This window comes from Staurois parvus, unplaced genomic scaffold (genome assembly GCF_062004578.1).
Source record: "Staurois parvus isolate SC_StPar_1 unplaced genomic scaffold, SC_StPar_1.0 ptg000525l, whole genome shotgun sequence".
NCBI lineage: Eukaryota > Metazoa > Chordata > Amphibia > Anura > Ranidae > Staurois > Staurois parvus.
Genome location: NW_028318321.1, coordinates 9,001,236 through 9,019,012, shown reverse-complemented (window position 1 = coordinate 9,019,012; position 17,777 = coordinate 9,001,236). Strand labels below are relative to the sequence as shown.

Here is a 17,777-nt window from a genome sequence, read left to right as displayed (position 1 = left end):
TCTGTCTCAAAGTGAGACTTCAGCGGTCTGTTTAGACCCATGATATCTCACCAAAGAGCCCCAAAAACATAAAAAAATTTAAAAAATCATAAAAAAGCTTACATTAAAAACTAAAACTTCTAATCAAACTAAAAAGATATGCCCAATATGTAGCCTAATTTAGCCACACCCACTGTTCACCATCCCACTATCACCCTGGTAAGGGCCCCAGTGCATTTCTTAGCCCATGGGCCCATGATGATATTGAGGTGGCACTGCCATTACCCATACCTATACTAAAAACCAAGGGACATGCGGTATGAAAGTTTACATTTAGATGGCCAGTCTGTTCAAAGGTGATACTTTGGAGTCTGGTGAGTTGATTCATTCTTTGTCTTATAGCTACAAGTTAATTCTAATAGCTGTTATTGGTTTTGGTTCTGTTCTGTGTTTCTTGCATACTAATTCCTCCTGCTAAGTCAAGATTCTTCTCACGTGTTCCCCCTGCTGCGCTGTTGTACTTTTCTTACTGTAAATTATTTTAACAATTCAGCGAGTATAGTTGGCGTGCATTGCAAATGCTTACAGTGCCTTGAAAAAGTATTCATATCCCTTGAAATTTTCCACATTTTGTCATGTTACAACCAAAAATGTAAATGTATTTTATTGGGATTTTATGTGATAGACCAACACAAAGTGACACATAATTGTGAAGTGGAAGGAAAATGATAAATGGTTTTCAAAATTTTTTACAAATATCTGAAAATTGTATTCAGCCCCCCTGAGTCAATACTTTGTAGAATCACCTTTCACTGCAATTACAGCTGCAAGTCTTTTTGGGTATGTCTCTAGAGAATTAAATTTTTCCCATTCTTCTTTGCGAAATAGCTCAAGCTCTGTCAGATTGAATGGAGGGTGTCAGTGAACAGCAATTTTCAAGTCTTGCCACAGATTCTCAATTGGATTTAGGTCTGAACTTTGACTGGGCCATTCTATCACATGAATATGCTTTGATCTAAACCATTCCATTGTAGCTCTGGCTGTTTGTTTAGGGTCGTTGTCCTGCTGGAAAGTGAACCTCCGACCCAGTCTCAAGTCTTTAGCAGACTCAAACAGGTTTTCTTCTTAGATTGCCGTGTATTTGGCTCCATCCATCTTCCTATCAGCTCTGACCAGATTCCCTGTCCCTGCTGAAGAAAAGCATCGCCACAACATGATGCTGCCACAACCATGTTTCACGGTGGGGATGGTATGCTTCTCTGATTAATTCTCTCCTTGCCTGGCCTGTAAGTTTAGGTGGATGGCCATGTCTTGGTAGGTTTGCAGTTGTACCATACTCTTTCCATTTTTGGAAGTTGGATTGAACAGTATTCCGTGAGATGTTCAAAGCTAGGGATATTTTTTCATAACATAACCCTGCTTTAAACTTCTCCACAACTTTATCTCTGACCTGTCTAGTGTGTTCCTTGGCCTTCATGATGCTGTTTATTCACTAATGTTCTCTAACAAACCTCTTAGGGCTCCACAGGACAGCTGTATTTATACTGAGAATAGATTACACACAGGTGGACTCTATTTACTAATTAGATGACATCTGAAGGCAATTGGTTCCACTAGATTTTAGTTAGGGGTATCAGAGTAAAGGGAGCAGAATACAAATGCACGCCACACTTATAGATATTTATTTGTAAAAATCTTTGAAAAACATTTATCATTTTTCTTTTACTTCACAATTATGTGCCACTTTGTGTTGGTCTATCACATCAAATCCCAATAAAATACATTTATGTTAAAAGGTTATTTACTAAAACTGGAGGGTGCAAAATCTGGTGCAATTCTGCATAGAAACCAATCAGCTTCCAGGTTTATTTCCAAAGCCTAATTCAATGAGCTGAAGTTAAAAGTTGATTAGCTACCATGCACAGCCACACCAGATTCTGAGTGCTCCAGTTTTAGTAAATCTACCCCACTGAGTGCATAGGATACCTTAACACAAGGGTGGGCAACTGTGGCCCTCCAGCTGTTGGTGAACTACAAGTCCCATCATGCCTCTGCCTTTGGGAGTCATGCTTGTAACTGTCAGTTTTGCAATGCCTCATGGGACTTGTAGTTCTACAACAGCTGGAGGGCCACAGTTGCCCACCCCTGCCTTAACACAACACGTATAAAAACACTAAAAAAAAGCATGTCTGTGAATGTTTTGATGCATAAGAAGTGGGGTAATGGGCCTTAAGATGATTTTTTTGGATGAACTGACTCTTTAATGAACTTACACTTTTTATCCATCATGGAAAATTATTTAAATGTGTTAAGGGGACCATCAGGTTAGGGATAAAGTACAGGCCAAAAAAGCAGCAGACTAGGCACTTTACCACTGAGGTTAGTAGATTAATAGATTTGTTCTTCATCTTCAGCACTTTCTCCTTCTCATGGGTGCTAATTTTTTTTTACTTCCAATTCTTTCTTTGATCTTCTTGACCACAAGATTTCTAAATGTATTGTGTTACTAGTAATAAGTTTGCACTAAATTGTCGCATCAAATTTTTTTAACGTATTGTATTTTAAAGAACTCACCTTATACACAAATGTACATACAAAGTCAATAAAGCCAACTTGAAGTTTAGGGAGTTCTTCTGCTTTGTTCCTGTCCATCATTGGCTGAAAGAGAAAAATAAAAATATGTAGAGAGTACACCATCCTTATAGAGTGGGCTATTGTTGAAACCCATCAGGTTTTTATTACTGTGTCCCTGCTAAGGATATTTACCCTCTTGATTTGTCTAGATGAGCATAGTCACTAAATCATAAAGTAATCGGTAATTCAAAATGCTACAGTTGCCTCAAACAGGAGTGGAGGAGAAATCTTCCAGTGGGGACACCTCTTTATCACTAACTGCTCAGCCTCTATCTAGGAGGAGAGATTTGGAGATATTCCCTGTCACTTCCTGTTGTGTCTGTGGATCAGAAAGTGAAGGGAAATCTCTCCAGTTGGACACACATCTTAAAAAGATGTGGTTAAAGTTACCCAATGCATACAAAGAAGGCAATAAAAACCTGACAAGGGTTCCAATCTTTCTTCTCTCCTAAAACTGCATTTATTGAATTCCCATTGGAGAGCCTACCCCCATCTTGGTGATACCTGGGATTAACAGCCAAATGTAAAAGAAAAAATAGTTGCAAGCATGACTTGTTAGCTCCTTAAGTTGGCTGTTGAGCTGCCTATCTGATAGACCTCATATATAGCTCAATGGCCAACTGTAGGAATGCACATGGCAGTCTGACAACACTGCTGCTAATTGTCAGGCAGTGGCTTACAGTTTTTATCCTGCAACAGAAAGTGATGTTTCTGGCAGGATCACCAGGTTAGAAACTTTGAAACAGATAAAAAAAAATGCTTAAAGCCGTCCTTTTACCATTCATTGCCTCTGCCACAGGCAGCTGAAAGTGTGCCACTCTCACCTAGGCAGGAATTGAGGAAGTGGGAGGATGAAGAGGCTATATTACCCTATTTACAGATCATAAAAAAATGTACATTTTTTAGCAATTGTGTGATAGCAAGGAGGTAGGGAATGGCAAAAAGTACAATGAATAGTGAAAGGTCTGCTTTTGAAAAGTTGTATACAGTGAGGCCTGATGTTGAACATACTAATAAATAGATTTTGGGCTTACATACACTTCAATAATAAAAAAGGTGGTTTTAATGAAAAAGAGGCCAAATACTGAAATAGGAATATAAAAGACTTTATTGGACTGAAGCTGTTTAAAAAGTGGTATATGCGTGTTCTTCCCTTATGTCAGGTGTACTAGTAAGGGTAGGGGTAAAATTGCTGACCTAACCTCCTGGGCAACTTTATCTTAAAAAGTGAAAGTGAAAAATATCATCTGAGAGATTATGAATTATTGGCTGGAACCTCTCAACTATAATTTTGCTAATCTACACTGGATCTGAAACCCAACGTATCAATTTTTTTTTTTGTTCAATTTGATTTAATTGAATTTTAAATCATAGGTACAAACAAATGGCAAGTACGGAGTTTGGTAAGTAATAAAAATCTGTTCTTCCTTTCCTTCTTCCCATGCCAACAGTTGTTCTAGGTCCCTTATAGAGTCCACCTCATAAGCCCATTCCCTAAGGGAAGGTATAGTAGTTGATTTCCAGTGGCGGGGAATGACTGCCCTCTTTTCGTGGATCTAAAAGGTCCAGGGAGCATGGACAGGAAGGCTATCCTGGGGTAAGCTTAAGTAGAGGTCACCATCAATTTACAGTATAAGTCGAATATTTATTGCCAGAATCTTTTTATGGAGGGGAAATCCTTGAAAAACAACCCCATACCATAATCCCCCCTCCATCAAACTTTACACTTGTCACAATGCAGTCAGGCAAGTACCGTTCTCCTGGCAACCGCCAAAACCAGACACGTCTATCAGATTGCCTGACAGAGAAGTGTGATTGGTCTCTCCAGAGAACATGTCTCCACTGCTCTAGAGTCCAGTGGCGGTGTGCTTTAGGCCACTGCATCCAACGCTTTGCATTGCACTTGGTGATGTAAGGCTTGGATGCAGCTGCTCAGCTATGGAAACCCATTCCATGACGTTTTCTACGCTCTGTTGTGCTAATTTGAAGGCCACAAGAAGTTTGGATGTATTTAGGTATTCACTCTGCAGACAGTTGATGACGTCTGTGCACTGTGCGTTTCAGCATGCACTAACCCCGCTCTATCATTTTACGTGGCCTACCACTTCTCGGCTGAGTTGCTGTTATTCCCAGTTGTCTTCCACTTTTGTTATAATACCACTAACAGTTGACCATGGAATATTTAGTATTAAGGAAATTTCAAGGATGGACTTATTGCATAAGTGGCAACCTATCACGGTACCACGCTTGAATTCACTGAGCTCCTGAAAGTGACTCATTCTTTCACAAGTGACCCCTTCTTTCACAAATGTTTGTAGAAGCAGTCTGCATGCCTAGGTGCTTGATTTTTATACAACTGTGGCCATGGAGATGATTGGAATGCCTGAATCGAATGATTTGAAGGGGTGTCCCAATACTTTTGGCAATATGGTGTATATATTTAGACAAGCTAAGGGTAGAGACCGTGTGGTCCCACAGATGAATTGTGTTTTGGGTGAGATCACTGAAGATAGCTTGTATCAATTTTTTATTCCTGACATGCAAAGCTCGTTCCATCCAGAACTCATATTACACATGTAGGATCCCTGCCTTAAACAGTAGTGTCCCTAGCCTAAGTTCAGTTATCCTGGGCTGTTGTCAGCCTTAGCTCTAATTGACAGTGCTGCTTTCTTCAAGTCTTCCCTAAACTTAATGTTATTGTTTGGTTCTGTGTTTTCAAAATGTATATCTTCCTGACCAACCACTGGAAGGTTTATTGCCATTGGCTCATGCTGAAGAAGCATATAAATATTTGGAGTAGCCTTGGAAAGTGCTCTAGCCCCCCATGCTTTGCCTGAGAAGGGTTAGTTCTGGACTTTTTCTTGCATCCAAGGCCTGCTGTCTGGGGAGGGGGTGCTGTGCTTCGGAGAGACCTGAGGCCTGAAGCTTCCTGTTGTCCTACTGGTAAAACTTTGTCTGCTGAAGAGTATCCAAAGGAGCTGGTTAAAGCTGTGTACTTTGCAGGACATTTTGATGGCTCAACCAAGGGATAGGTGTATTCAATAGAAGCTGCTCTACAGTAGGACAGAGTACCGTACTGGCTTAAAGGTCTTACTGAACTGTGATTAGAGAAGGTTGGTCCTTTTCCTGGCATCCTGTACTCTAATACTTCCCTCCCTGAGGTTATTGGTCATTTAATAAAATCTGTTAAACTATCTGACTGGTGACCAATTTCTTCCATCCAGGGTCAAGCATTCCACCCTGTGCTGAAATACTAGTCCATCGATCTATCTGGGGTTCCCTATCCCCGAACAGCCTTCATAGAGTGCTATACACAAAGTACATTAAAATATGATTGGCTTACAATAGGCTGCTGCTGAAGGACCGTCCTCTCCAAGTCTCCTTGCTCCCAGAATTCATTAGCAACCATAAGAGCCACCTAAACACAAAACATGGTTAGCAGTTCATCAAAATATATAAAAATAGCAAACCAGAATACTTTTTTATTTCTACCTGTATCTCTGCTAGGGCAATTTCCCTTCTATTTTTGTGTAGCCACAGGCATAGGACGCTCAATCGCTCCATCAGGCATGCAAGCAGCAGTACAATGTCACAAAACTATGTATGTATATTGTCTGAATTGTATAGTTGGGCCCCAACATCTCTCAAATTATGGAAACTATAGAACCAATCATACATGGGACCTTGAGGGTGCCTTAGTATATATACAGTATACATCACAATTAAAATTTTCGTAAATGTATTATAATGGCTCCTTCAAATCCTTACAGCAAGGAGGGTGAGTTAATTTCCTTCCTGGCAGGATCCCCTTAAGTATGATGGGAGGAGCTTACTGTAGAGGGAGAGCTCTGGCCACGGGAAGGGTTGCCATGTGAGTTAAGCACCTAAGGGACAGTGACTTTAATCTTTCTTTTCCTTGGAGGAGGTTCCCTTGATATGGACACAGTGATGCATCATCAGCTTCAAGAGAGTTGTGACGTTTACATGAAGGGAAATTAGAATGTTTTGGGGTCTGAGACCCGGAATGGCTGTATTCCCACTTTACTGTCTCAAGTAAAGAAACTGATCTATGTGCGACCTCAGTGTGCAGTTCTTCAGGTATCGCCATAGATGTGGAGATAAAGAACAAGAGTGTCGGTGATGTCACCTGACTGTCAAGCCCCGGGAATAGGTGGGCCAGGGTCTGGATACCCCTGGGGGTGAGGGTGTAAAGCCGCATAACCAGGAGGGCCAATAGAGGGTCTGTTCTCCAACCACCACCTGCACAGAGAAAGAGTGATTGCTACAGGACATGGTCTAATGTGCTTGAAAGGTTAGTCTCTGTTAGGGGTGCTCCGTCTGCCAGCTGTCGCCACACACAAGATGAAGACCGTCGGTCACTAACAAGCTTGTTCAATTAAAGTGATAGTAAAGGTTCAATTAAAAAAAATGTCATGGTTACCTGCTCTGTGCAGTGGTTTTGCATAAAACAGCCCAGATCTTCTTCTTGGGTCCCCCCGCCGGCGCTCCTGGCACTTCCTACTTGACTAGTGCCCCCAATAGCAAGCTGCTTGCTATACGGGCACTGCTGCGTGCTCACTCCCGAATCCTGCTCTATGCATCCATCTCAGCCAAAAAGGAGAGGGACTCCTAGAATTGTTGTGCTGGATCGAGAGGGGGCTCAGGTGAGTATTAGGGGGGGCTGTGCGGGAAGTAGCACAAAGAAGGCTTTTTACCTTCATGAATAGAATGCATGAAGGCAAAAAATCTTCATTCTTTGCAACCACTTTAAACTTTGACAATAAAACCTAGAAGCTCATTGGTTACTATGCACAGCTGCACCAGATTCTGTGTGTTCCAGTTTAGTAAATCCCCCATGTGTACAAAAAGTCAGCATGTGAGGCTGTACCAGGGGCGGACTGACAACTCATGGGGCCCCTGGGCAATACGAGATCATGGGGCCCCTGTGTCCTTGCCCAAACTCAAAAAAGCCTATGAAAAAGGTACCAGGGGCATCTCATGGGGCCCCCTACTGACCCCGGGCCCTCGGGCAGTGCCCGAGTTTCCAAATGGTCAGTCCGCCCCTGGTCTGTACATATGGGAAGACAGTATGCTTTCTATGCACAATATGGAGAACTTCAGTTAAAACATATTTCCAGCCCAAAATGTTTTTCTTTGTTCTGAAAAGAGTGGGTAAGGGTTAGAACCTTTGTTGGTTTATACTGCATCTGGGGCTCCGCTTGTGAGATTTCTTTTCACTTCCTGCTTTGTTGACAATGTTTTGCCAGGCAGTAAAGTTCTCTCCAACAGCATCACAGACAGAACTAAAATGCTTTTCTTTGTAAAGGGATAGAACAGTTAAGATTTTTATTTCTGTCTGCGTCCCTGTACCAGATTTCTGCCATACTTCCTGTCTGGTGAAGCCATTGTCTGCAGGACAGGAAATGAGGGTAAATTTCTGCAATGGAGCCCCAGGTAGCAGAAACAACCTGACAGAGCTTTCCTACTCCATCCATAACTAAAAAAAGGGTTTTGGCTTGACCTGTTGTTTACTTCAAGCCTGTTTTTACTCCCCCGCAATGATCTGGTAGTGGTTCAAGTTAATGCTGAATGAAACTGATCCCACAGTATGATTTCTCAGTGTAAGCATGCATAGACCTAAAAGCACAAATGTAATACTGTATATTGGAGCCTACCAGTTAGCTGTGGTGGCTGCATTTTTTCAGGCTTTTTTTTTTCATTTTCACCTGCTAATTCTGCCAGTAACACACATTGTTCTAGGGTGACAACTCTCATTCTACTGTATCTGTGGAGGAGCAGCGTTGTCACCCTAGGCTGTTCTCCTAATTTGAACTACAGTCACTGCCCTCTTTCCTCATCCCTATTAAATAAAGGGATGTTTTTTGTAGTTCACAGAAGATAGCTGTGAAGGTTGATTGTTTGACATTTTTGGTTCTCTGCACAGGAAACTACATGGACACTGGATTTGTGCAGAATCAGTAGGAAATAGGAAATGGTACTTGGCCTGAAAAAAAAAAAAAGAAAACCATCGCAGCCACTACATCTAAAGACTTGTAAGCTGCAACATATTACATTTTTGTTTTTGGGTTTAGATATACTATACTTTAAAGAAAACCTTTTCAGTAGGAAAATATTAAATTGATACTAATGGTTCATAATTTTTGTTTTAAAAATAACAAATATGTCATCCTTACCTGCTCTGTGCAATGGTATTGCACAAAGACGAGCATTTACCCCTTGCAATGCAAGGAGGATTCAACTGCGAAGACAGTTTTGAAATCTCCCCAGAGATCAGCTTTAAAGAGTAACTCCATGTTTGTTGAAAAAAACAAAATCCCCTCTGGGTGATCAATGTACATTGCAAGGATTTTAACAAAGGTTGTTGGCAGATTCCTACCTTTCTGCTCTGAAGAAACAGCAGTTTGTTATGTGCAGAGTGAATCTGAATGGGAGTGACTTTTTCGTTATTAATCAGCTGATGCACTTGCAGTGTTCTGAGGAAAGCTGCAGTGTCTGCATTTTAGAAGTAATGAACCCACTGAGGTGTATAGAACACCTCCAGGCTGCTATATTGCATTGAATGTTATAGAAAATTACAATACTGCTGATTGAAAAGGAAAGATAATTTTTAATAGCATTCAACTACAATATGGCGTGTGCAGCAATTGCATATAGTGTATTTTTTATTTTCTAATTTTCCCCCCCATAAAAGTGGAGTTACCCTTTAAATAAGTAAATTTGCTGATAACCCGCACTCAGATATGAACAAAACATACTAGTGTGTAAAAGTATTATATGTCATATACTAAGGATTGTTGCTGTTATGAAGTTTCTATAATTTTAAATACAAGGTACATCCAAATTCATAGCGCTACCCTGTGCAACCAACCTCAAAATGCTCAGAATATTTTTTTTTTTACAGAAATATCATCCAAATCATTAAAGTGCGTAGAGTCCAACAAAAGTGTCCAAACTGTACAGTTTCTGCTATAAAGTGCTGATGTTTGAATTAAAAAATTTTGTGCAGTCTTCCAAATACTTTGTGCTGATGTGCAAATCACTCCACTGCTTCACATGCATCAAACTCGGTGCTGTGCCCCCCTCAAGTGCTCTCACACTCTCCAGAACGTATGGACTTTATGCTAAAGCATTAAAAGCCATAAGCACCTTTTTTTTTTTTGCACATTTTTGTTATCTGAGATCTTTATGTCACACATTTGTTTATGTATGCACTGTGATGTTTATATACGCTTTGTATAGCCACTGTTTAGCCACTGCTTCACATGCATCAAACTCTGTGCCGTGTAACCCTCAAGTGCCCCCATACTCGCCAGAACGTATGGACTTTAAAAGCCATAAGCACTTTTTTCTTTTTTTTTTTGGCACATGGCAGAAAGGTGCGCAAATATTCAGAAGAATTGAGCAAACCTTATTAAGACGAATCTATATATTATACAAGGACTCTCTTTGTTATATGGGATCTTTATGTCACAAATTGTTACTATATGCACTGTGATGCCACTGTTTAGCCACTGTTTCACATGCATCAAACTCTGTGCTATGCCCCCCTCAAGTGCCCCCATACTCGCCAAAACGTATGGACTTTATGCTAAAGCAACATGCTTTGTAAGAAGTTATATGGGTAACTGCATAGGCACTTTATTATGAGGATTATTATTATTATACTGGATTTATATAGCGCCAACAGTTTGCTCAGATCTTTTCAATATTACGGGAGACAATACAGCAACAATACAGTTTAATACAAGAGGGTTAGGAGGGCCCTGCTCCTTGGAGCTTACAATCTAGGAGGGAGAGGCTAGTGCTACATATGGTATAAATTGTATTATTTATATTGCGTGGCACTGATTCCCAAAGTATTTACCATAAGCATTTGTTTAGCAGGCTTCACTGCCAGTTGTGGACTTCTTATTTCTTTCCATCTTCCACCACTCCTTCAGTGCAGTAATTGGGCTCAATAGCACTGCTCACCTGATGCGACTCTCACCATGCACAGGACAAACATGGGAGGCCCCCCATAGCATAACTTCACTTTATTATAAAAGCACAAAAATGGGATAACACTCACTTAAAAGAGATGTATGTAACAGATGATAAGCGCCGCCACGGTCTGCGCTCCACAGGTCACATGTGATGTCACCAGTTAACTCTTCCCAACACCCTTCACCCGATTTGAAATAAGAAGTCCACAAATGAGTGTACCTACATACCAGTGAGGCCTGCAGCACCAGCACTTATGACTCTTAATGCTTTAGCATAAAGTCCATACATTCTGGCGAGTATGGGGGCACTTGAGGGGGGCACGGCACAGAGTTTGATGCATGAGAAGCTGTGGCTAAACAGTGGCTATACAAAGCGTATATAAACATCACAGTGCATACATAAACAATTTGTGACATAAAGATCCCATATAACAAAGAGAGTCCTTGTATAATATATAGATTCTTCTTAATAAGGTTTGCTTAATTCTTGAGAATATTTGCACATCTTCTTGCCATGTGCAATAAAAAAAAAAGTGCTTATGGCTTTTAATGCTTTAGCATAAAGTCCATATATTTTGGTGAGTATGGGGGCACTTGAGGGGGGCTCAGCACAGAGTTTGATGCATGTGAAGCAGTGGCTAAACAGTGGCTATACAGAGCGTATATAAACATCACAGTGCATACATAAACAATTTGTGACATAAAGATCCCATATAACAAAGAGAGTCCTTGTATAATATATAGATTCTTCTTAATAAGGTTTGCTCAATTCTTGTGAATATTTGCGCACCTTCCTGCCATGTGCAAAAAAAAGTGCTTATGTCTTTTAATGCTTTAGCATAAAGTCCAAACGTTCTGGCGAGTATGGGGGCACTTGAGGGGGGCATGGCACAGAGTTTGATGCATGTGAAGCAGTGGAGTGATCTGCATATCAGCACAAAGTATTTGGAAGACTGCACAAGATTTGTATTTCAAGCACCAGCACTTCATAGCAGAGACTGTATCATATGGACACAGAGCACGTTTGTTGGACTATAAGCATGGTTTGGGTAATCTCTTGTAAAAAAAATGTATTTGAAGCATTTTGAGGATGGCCGCGCAGGGTGGCGCTGTGAGTATGGATGTACCTTTTAAATAAGGCAAAAATATGCATTGTACAGAAACAGAGAAAAAATGCAGTAATTAGAGTTATTTATATATAGTGTTCCAATTAGCTGGCAAGATTTTCACAAGATGCCAAAATATTTGTCTGTATTGAAGCTTTTCCTCATTTAACTTCTGCATGAAGGTGTCTTACTCAACACACCTGACTCTGCACCTCCCATGGCTTAGTGATAGCAGACAAGTCGCATCCTGTCATCATCATGGCCCTGCAGTAAAACAAATACATGAAATTCTTATACGAGCTACAGAGCTGAATGATCCTTTTTATCATGGCTGTTTGATTGTTGAACTCACATGATTATCTCTTTTTTCGTTGGGTCAGCAATAATATATTTTATCACATCTGCTTCTGATTGCATCTGCTCAGCCGTATCAACAATTTTTTGAAACATAGTCCTTTTCCTGTGAGACAAACAGACTGGAGTGTCATAACATTCAACCTAAATTGCAGAGGATAGATGAATATCTAGAAAGGCTAAAAATGACTCCTGTATATAAAGTGCAACTTCTCTATGTATTAGGGGTAATTTCCAGTTTACTCAGCGAAAGCTGATCTCCCTTTTTTGATGTAAGTATTCTGGGTATCAAATATTCAGTGTCCCTGTCTTATTTATATGTCCTTGCAGTGGTATTGTTTACTCTGGACGTATTAATAATTATAGTAATGGATTTCAATGCGTATGTTGCAAGAGAAAATCTGAAGAGAAATTTCGCAGAACTGAGCTCTGCTGGCCCACAAAGGGAGCATGGTTTAAAATGGAACTAAACCCATGGATCTAACAGTGTCCCAAAACAGATGCATTCAAGGCATACTGTAAATGATAACTGTCACAGTTGCTTGTGTTCTCAACTGAACTGTCAAGCCATCAACTTGCTGGCATCATAGCTGATCACATGTGCAGCACCTTGGAAATCAAACAGAGATTAAAGGATAAATTCACCTTTCCACAAAAAATAATAAATGCATTTTTTTGCAGATGAAAAAATGTGCATTTAATTTTTTTTTTCTAGGAATCTGTAAAACATTGCACCAGCGATCAGCAGATCGCTGGTGCCATGCAGATCTCCTGTAGACTGTCAGTGTATCTGCTTGCTCGTACATCCCGTATGGGCAAGTCGATCCTTGCTGACAGGAAGACTCAGAGAATTACCACAGTGCTCACAGTGCCATGATAGTTCACTGAGGACTACAAGCCTACAGCCCAGGGGCGGACTGACAACTCATGGGGCCCCCAGGCAATAGGGGATCATGGGGCCCCTGTGTCCTTGCCCAAACTCAAAAAAGCCTATAAAAAAGGTACCAGGGGCATCTCATGGGGCCTCCTACTGACTCCAGGCCTTCGGGCAGTGCCTGAGTTCCCAAATGGTCAGTCCATCCCTGCTACAGCCACTAAGGCTTAACCACTTCCCATCCAACCCATGTACATAAATGGGCAGATGGGAGCAGTACAGGAGCAGGCTGCTGTTTATAAACGGTGCCCGCACTCACAGCCTGCGCGTGCTCCCTTGGAGCGTGTGGCACCGCGATCCGGTGCCCACTGTGTCCGAAGGACACAGCAGAACACCGATCGGTGTATGAGACCTCTGTGTGAGGTCACAATCATGTGATCACTGATTGGCCAATCAGTGATCACATGAATAGTAGTAAGCAAGATGTCACTTGCTGACATCATTGCTTACTATTAGTGAAATCTGTGAATGATCACAGAGGTCACATGGTACAAGGCTATTCACAACAGCCTTGTACCATGTGACAAGCTGTGACCAATCACAGCTCTCACAGTATTTCTCAATGGCTGCAAAAATGCAGTTAGAGAGAAGGAGAAATTATTGCTTTTACAGCCTTTATAAGTGTAAAAGCAATCAGTGTAAAAACAAAAAAAACTATTCTTCATCACTCCCACAAATAGTACAGTGTCACTATGGTTACACTACTGCTAGGGTGACACTATGTTAAAAAAAATAATATATACAAATAAAATAAAAATGTAAAATTAAAATTTAGCAAAATTATAATTTTTTGTTATAAACTAATTTGGGTTATTTTTTTTTTACTAAAAAGATAGCTGAATAAATTTTGGCCAAGATTTATGAAGAAAGATTATTTATTTGCAAAATTTTATAAGAAAAACACTTTTTTTTTCAAAATTTTTTGACTTTTTTATTTATATAGCAAAAAAAAATAAAAATCCCAGTGGTGAATAGATACCACCAAAATAAATTTTTATCTGTCTCAAAAAAATGCTAAAAAATTCATATGGGTACAGTGTTGCATGACCGCGCAATTGTCATTCAAAGTGTGATAGCACTGAAAGCTGAAAATTGGCCTGGACAGGAAGGGGGTGAAAGTGTCCGGACTTGAAGTGGTTAATAGAACCTTGTGAATTAATGATGTGGTCGTGGGGACAAAGCTGTTTTTGAAAACTGACAGCTACGTCTGTCATGGTGGGGGGGCAGCAGATGACAGCTTCTTTGGCTGTAAAGTATATGCAGTTTTAGTTCTTTAAATCCCATTTTTCGTTCTTTAAACCCCCCTTAACCCCTCGGCGCCGGCACCTCCCGGCCCTTTAAGGGTTTCAGAAGCCAGGAGGAGGGACGGGGTTTTAGAGTCATGTGAACACCGTGATTCACTATCACGGCGGTCATATGATCGGGAAAGGTCCCAATCGAAAGAGGAGATTGGGACCTTTCCGTGAGTACCGGACATGCGCGCAGGGTGCGTGCTCTCAGTACATATGTTTTTCTTAATTGCACGCAAGGCCCAGATGTCGGGAGACCGCACATTTGCATGTGGCCGGCGCCAAGAGGTTAAAGGTTGGATTCAGACTGTTGCATTGCTTTAGTGCACTTGCTCCCTCCTTTTCCCAAACTAAAAGCTTTAAAAGCACATTTTATCAAAGGCCACTGAATAAAGCTATAGGATACCCTGAAGTCACCCCTCCTCATAGTTCATATCTTGTATAATGTAGGCCTAGCAGTAGTTTCTGTTACCCAAAGATTTTCTTCAGATGAAAACAAAGGCATACAATACGAGTTTAGGAGCTGCGAATATAGTACATTGAATCAGAATGCCTGCAGTGACAGATTAGTTGTCATGGACAGAAGCATATGATAATTGATCGTAGTATTGTAAGACACAAAGAGCTACATTTTGTTACTTGAGTAATAGTGAAAACATGCCAGTAAACATGAGAAAAAATCCACAGACATGCCACAAGGTCGCTGCCAAAAAGCCAACCTGGATCATTAACAGAAGGAGAAAAAGGGGAACTCTACCTACAGAGATACAGAAGGCAGAAGTGGTGTGCACGAAACCAAACAAAAGAACCAAAAAACAATAAAACGCTGCTAAAATAAATGTACAAAAGTTTAACTAGTGCAATTTAAAAAAACAATGAAATCCAAAAGCCTATATAAAGGCTGTGAACAATGCTATCTCCCTTTACCAGCAGCGATGCACCTACTGCATATCTCAGGCAATTAGGCATAACAACATTAAATAACCAATTAGTGCAGCACTTAGTATACATTAAAACATAAATATCAGTACCATTTGTCAGGAATGGACTGGCCAGCAATAGTGGGACTCAGCTGCCTTATGAGCTGCAGTACCAGGGCTGGCCAGCGGGTGCTCCCAGCAATCAGAGACTCAACCTTGCAGCCAGTCAAACACCTGGAACTAATTATACTGGTGTATTTAAGGGACATTCAGACCTGCAGACTCTGCCTTGGTGTTGTGTTTCTCTTGGGCCCTGTATCCTGTTCCTGCTCTCTGTTCCTGTCTGATTCTCTGCTGACCCTGCTCTGATCCCTGGCTTGTCTGACCATTCTCCTCTGCCTGACCCTCTGTACCACGCTGCCCGCTACCTGCTGAACCTGGCCTGTGACCCCGACCATTCTCCGCTTGCTCCCCCTGTACCTACCTGCCCGACTGATATTGACCCGGCCTGCCTGACGACGCTTGCATTGTATGTACTGTTATCTGTGGGTGGTTGGTTGGTTTGTTTGCACTGTGTTATGTTTTAGTATTGCACTGCGTTTATGTTTGTATGGTTAGTGTTAATAAATTACATTGTTTATAACATATCTGAAGTCTGCGTTTCCCTGCGTCAGTCACACACCTCTGGTCATACCCGGGAGCCCTGACATTACACCAAGGCCAATCCTGACCAGAAGTGGCTGCACAGGGAAGCCATCTTGGCTTGTTGATGGGAAGGATGGATCTGGATGAGGTTGCGTATTTATATCTGCTAGTGTTTGATGACAGGGAGTATGCTTATCAAACTCTGAAGGAGTATACCCGGGATGAACTGCTAGAATGTATACGGCTCGCTCATGTTCTAGTAGATCAGGGCACAGAGTTCTCTGAGGTGCAGCCTTTGATTGAGGTTTGTGCTGAGTTGGTTTCATCTGGTACCCCCGAATGCAGGGATGAATTTTTGCCACCATTTAGTGCAGACCAGGTAGAGTCCCTGGTGTGGTTATTAGAGGATGATGTGGGTTACTTTCTGGAGCGTTATTCCACATGTTCACCACAGACACTAAGAGATTGTATAAACGCAGTGCAGTCTTTGGTCAGACAGGCTTTGTGTAAGCTCAGCTTTGTTCAACCCATACTGCAGACATGGACAGACTTGTTGCACCCAGCCTCAGTCAGCCTACAAAAACCCAGTCCTGCTTCTAATCTATTTCCTCAAAACTCTATTCCTGCATTCCCAACAGCTCCTCCTGCCCTGCTATCTACCGCATGTCAGTACCCTGTTCCCACTCGATGCACCTATCCTGCCTTTAACCCTGTAAAAAAGCCCTCTGTAGCAACTGCTCCCTCTCCTGTTCCATCCTCCAGTTCTTCTCTGTCTCCAGCTGCTCCATTCGTTTGCAGACCTGCGTTTACTTGCAGTGCTCCAGTAGTTAAAACCAGAAAAAAGCGAAAATTCTTTCCAACCAATACCATCCTGCCAGTATCCAAACTGGTGAGCCTGCCTTCCGTGGTTCAGCCTGAAGCCTCTACTCAGCCTGAAGCCTCTACTCAGCCTGAATCCTCTACTCAGCCTGATGCCTGTACTCAGCCTGATGCCTGTACGCAGCCTGATGCCTCTACTCGGCCTCATGCCTGTACGCAGCCTGATGCCTCTCTTCAGCCTGAAGCCTCTACTCGGCCTGAAGCCTCTATTCGGCCTGATGCCTCTACTCGGCCTGAAGCCTCTACTCGGCCTGAAGCCTCTACTCGGCCTGAAGCCTCTACTCGGCCTGATGCCTCTACTCGGCCTGATGCCTCTACTCGGCCTGAAGCCTCTACTCGGCCTGAAGCCTCTACTCAGCCTGAAGCCTCTACTCAGCCGGACGCCGACATTCAGCCTGATGCCTCTACCCAGCATGATGAACTGATCCAGCCTGACGATCCTATTAGGCCAGTTGACTCGATGCCCGCTGTTGATCCAGATGATCCGGTACCTGATCCGGTGCCCGCTGTCGTGCCAATTGACTCAGAGCCCGCTGTCGTACCTGATGACTCGGTGCCCACTGCCTTGCCAGATGACGCGGTGCCCGCTGGCGAGCCAAATGACCTGATGCCTGGTGACCCAGTGCCCGCTGTCATACCTGGTGACCCGATGCCCACTGTCGAGCCAGACGATCCAATGCCTGGTGACCTGGTGCCCACTGCCTTGCCAGATGACGCGGTGCCCGCTGGCAAGTCGAATGACCTGATGCCTGGTGACCCAGTGCCCGCTGTCATACCTGGTGACCCGATGCCCGCTGTCGAGCCAGACGATCCAATGCCTGGTGACCCGGTGCCCACTGCCTTGCCAGATGACGCGGTGCCCGCTGGCAAGCCAAATGACCTGATGCCTGGTGACCCAGTGCCCGCTGTCATACCTGGTGACCCGATGCCCGCTGTCCAGTCAGACGATCCAATGTCTGACCCAGTGCCCGCGGTCATACCAGTTGACTCGGAGCCCACTGCCTTGCCAGATGACGCGGTGCCCGCTGTCGAGC

At 42.5% G+C, this 17,777-nt stretch overlaps 1 protein-coding gene across 1 annotated transcript in view; it reads right to left on the bottom strand.

Moving 5' to 3' along the window:
* The window catches only part of PDE6C (phosphodiesterase 6C), a 114,803-nt gene that overhangs the window by 22,518 nt on the left and 74,508 nt on the right, over nt 1-17,777 (bottom strand). The window contains exons 17-20 of the mRNA XM_089690233.1: nt 12,075-12,182; nt 11,923-11,986; nt 5,957-6,031; nt 2,554-2,637 (exon numbers count right to left, since the gene is read on the bottom strand). Of these exons, the coding sequence (XP_089546359.1) occupies nt 2,554-2,637; nt 5,957-6,031; nt 11,923-11,986; nt 12,075-12,182 (331 nt within the window). The remainder of the gene's footprint in view (nt 1-2,553; nt 2,638-5,956; nt 6,032-11,922; nt 11,987-12,074; nt 12,183-17,777) is intronic.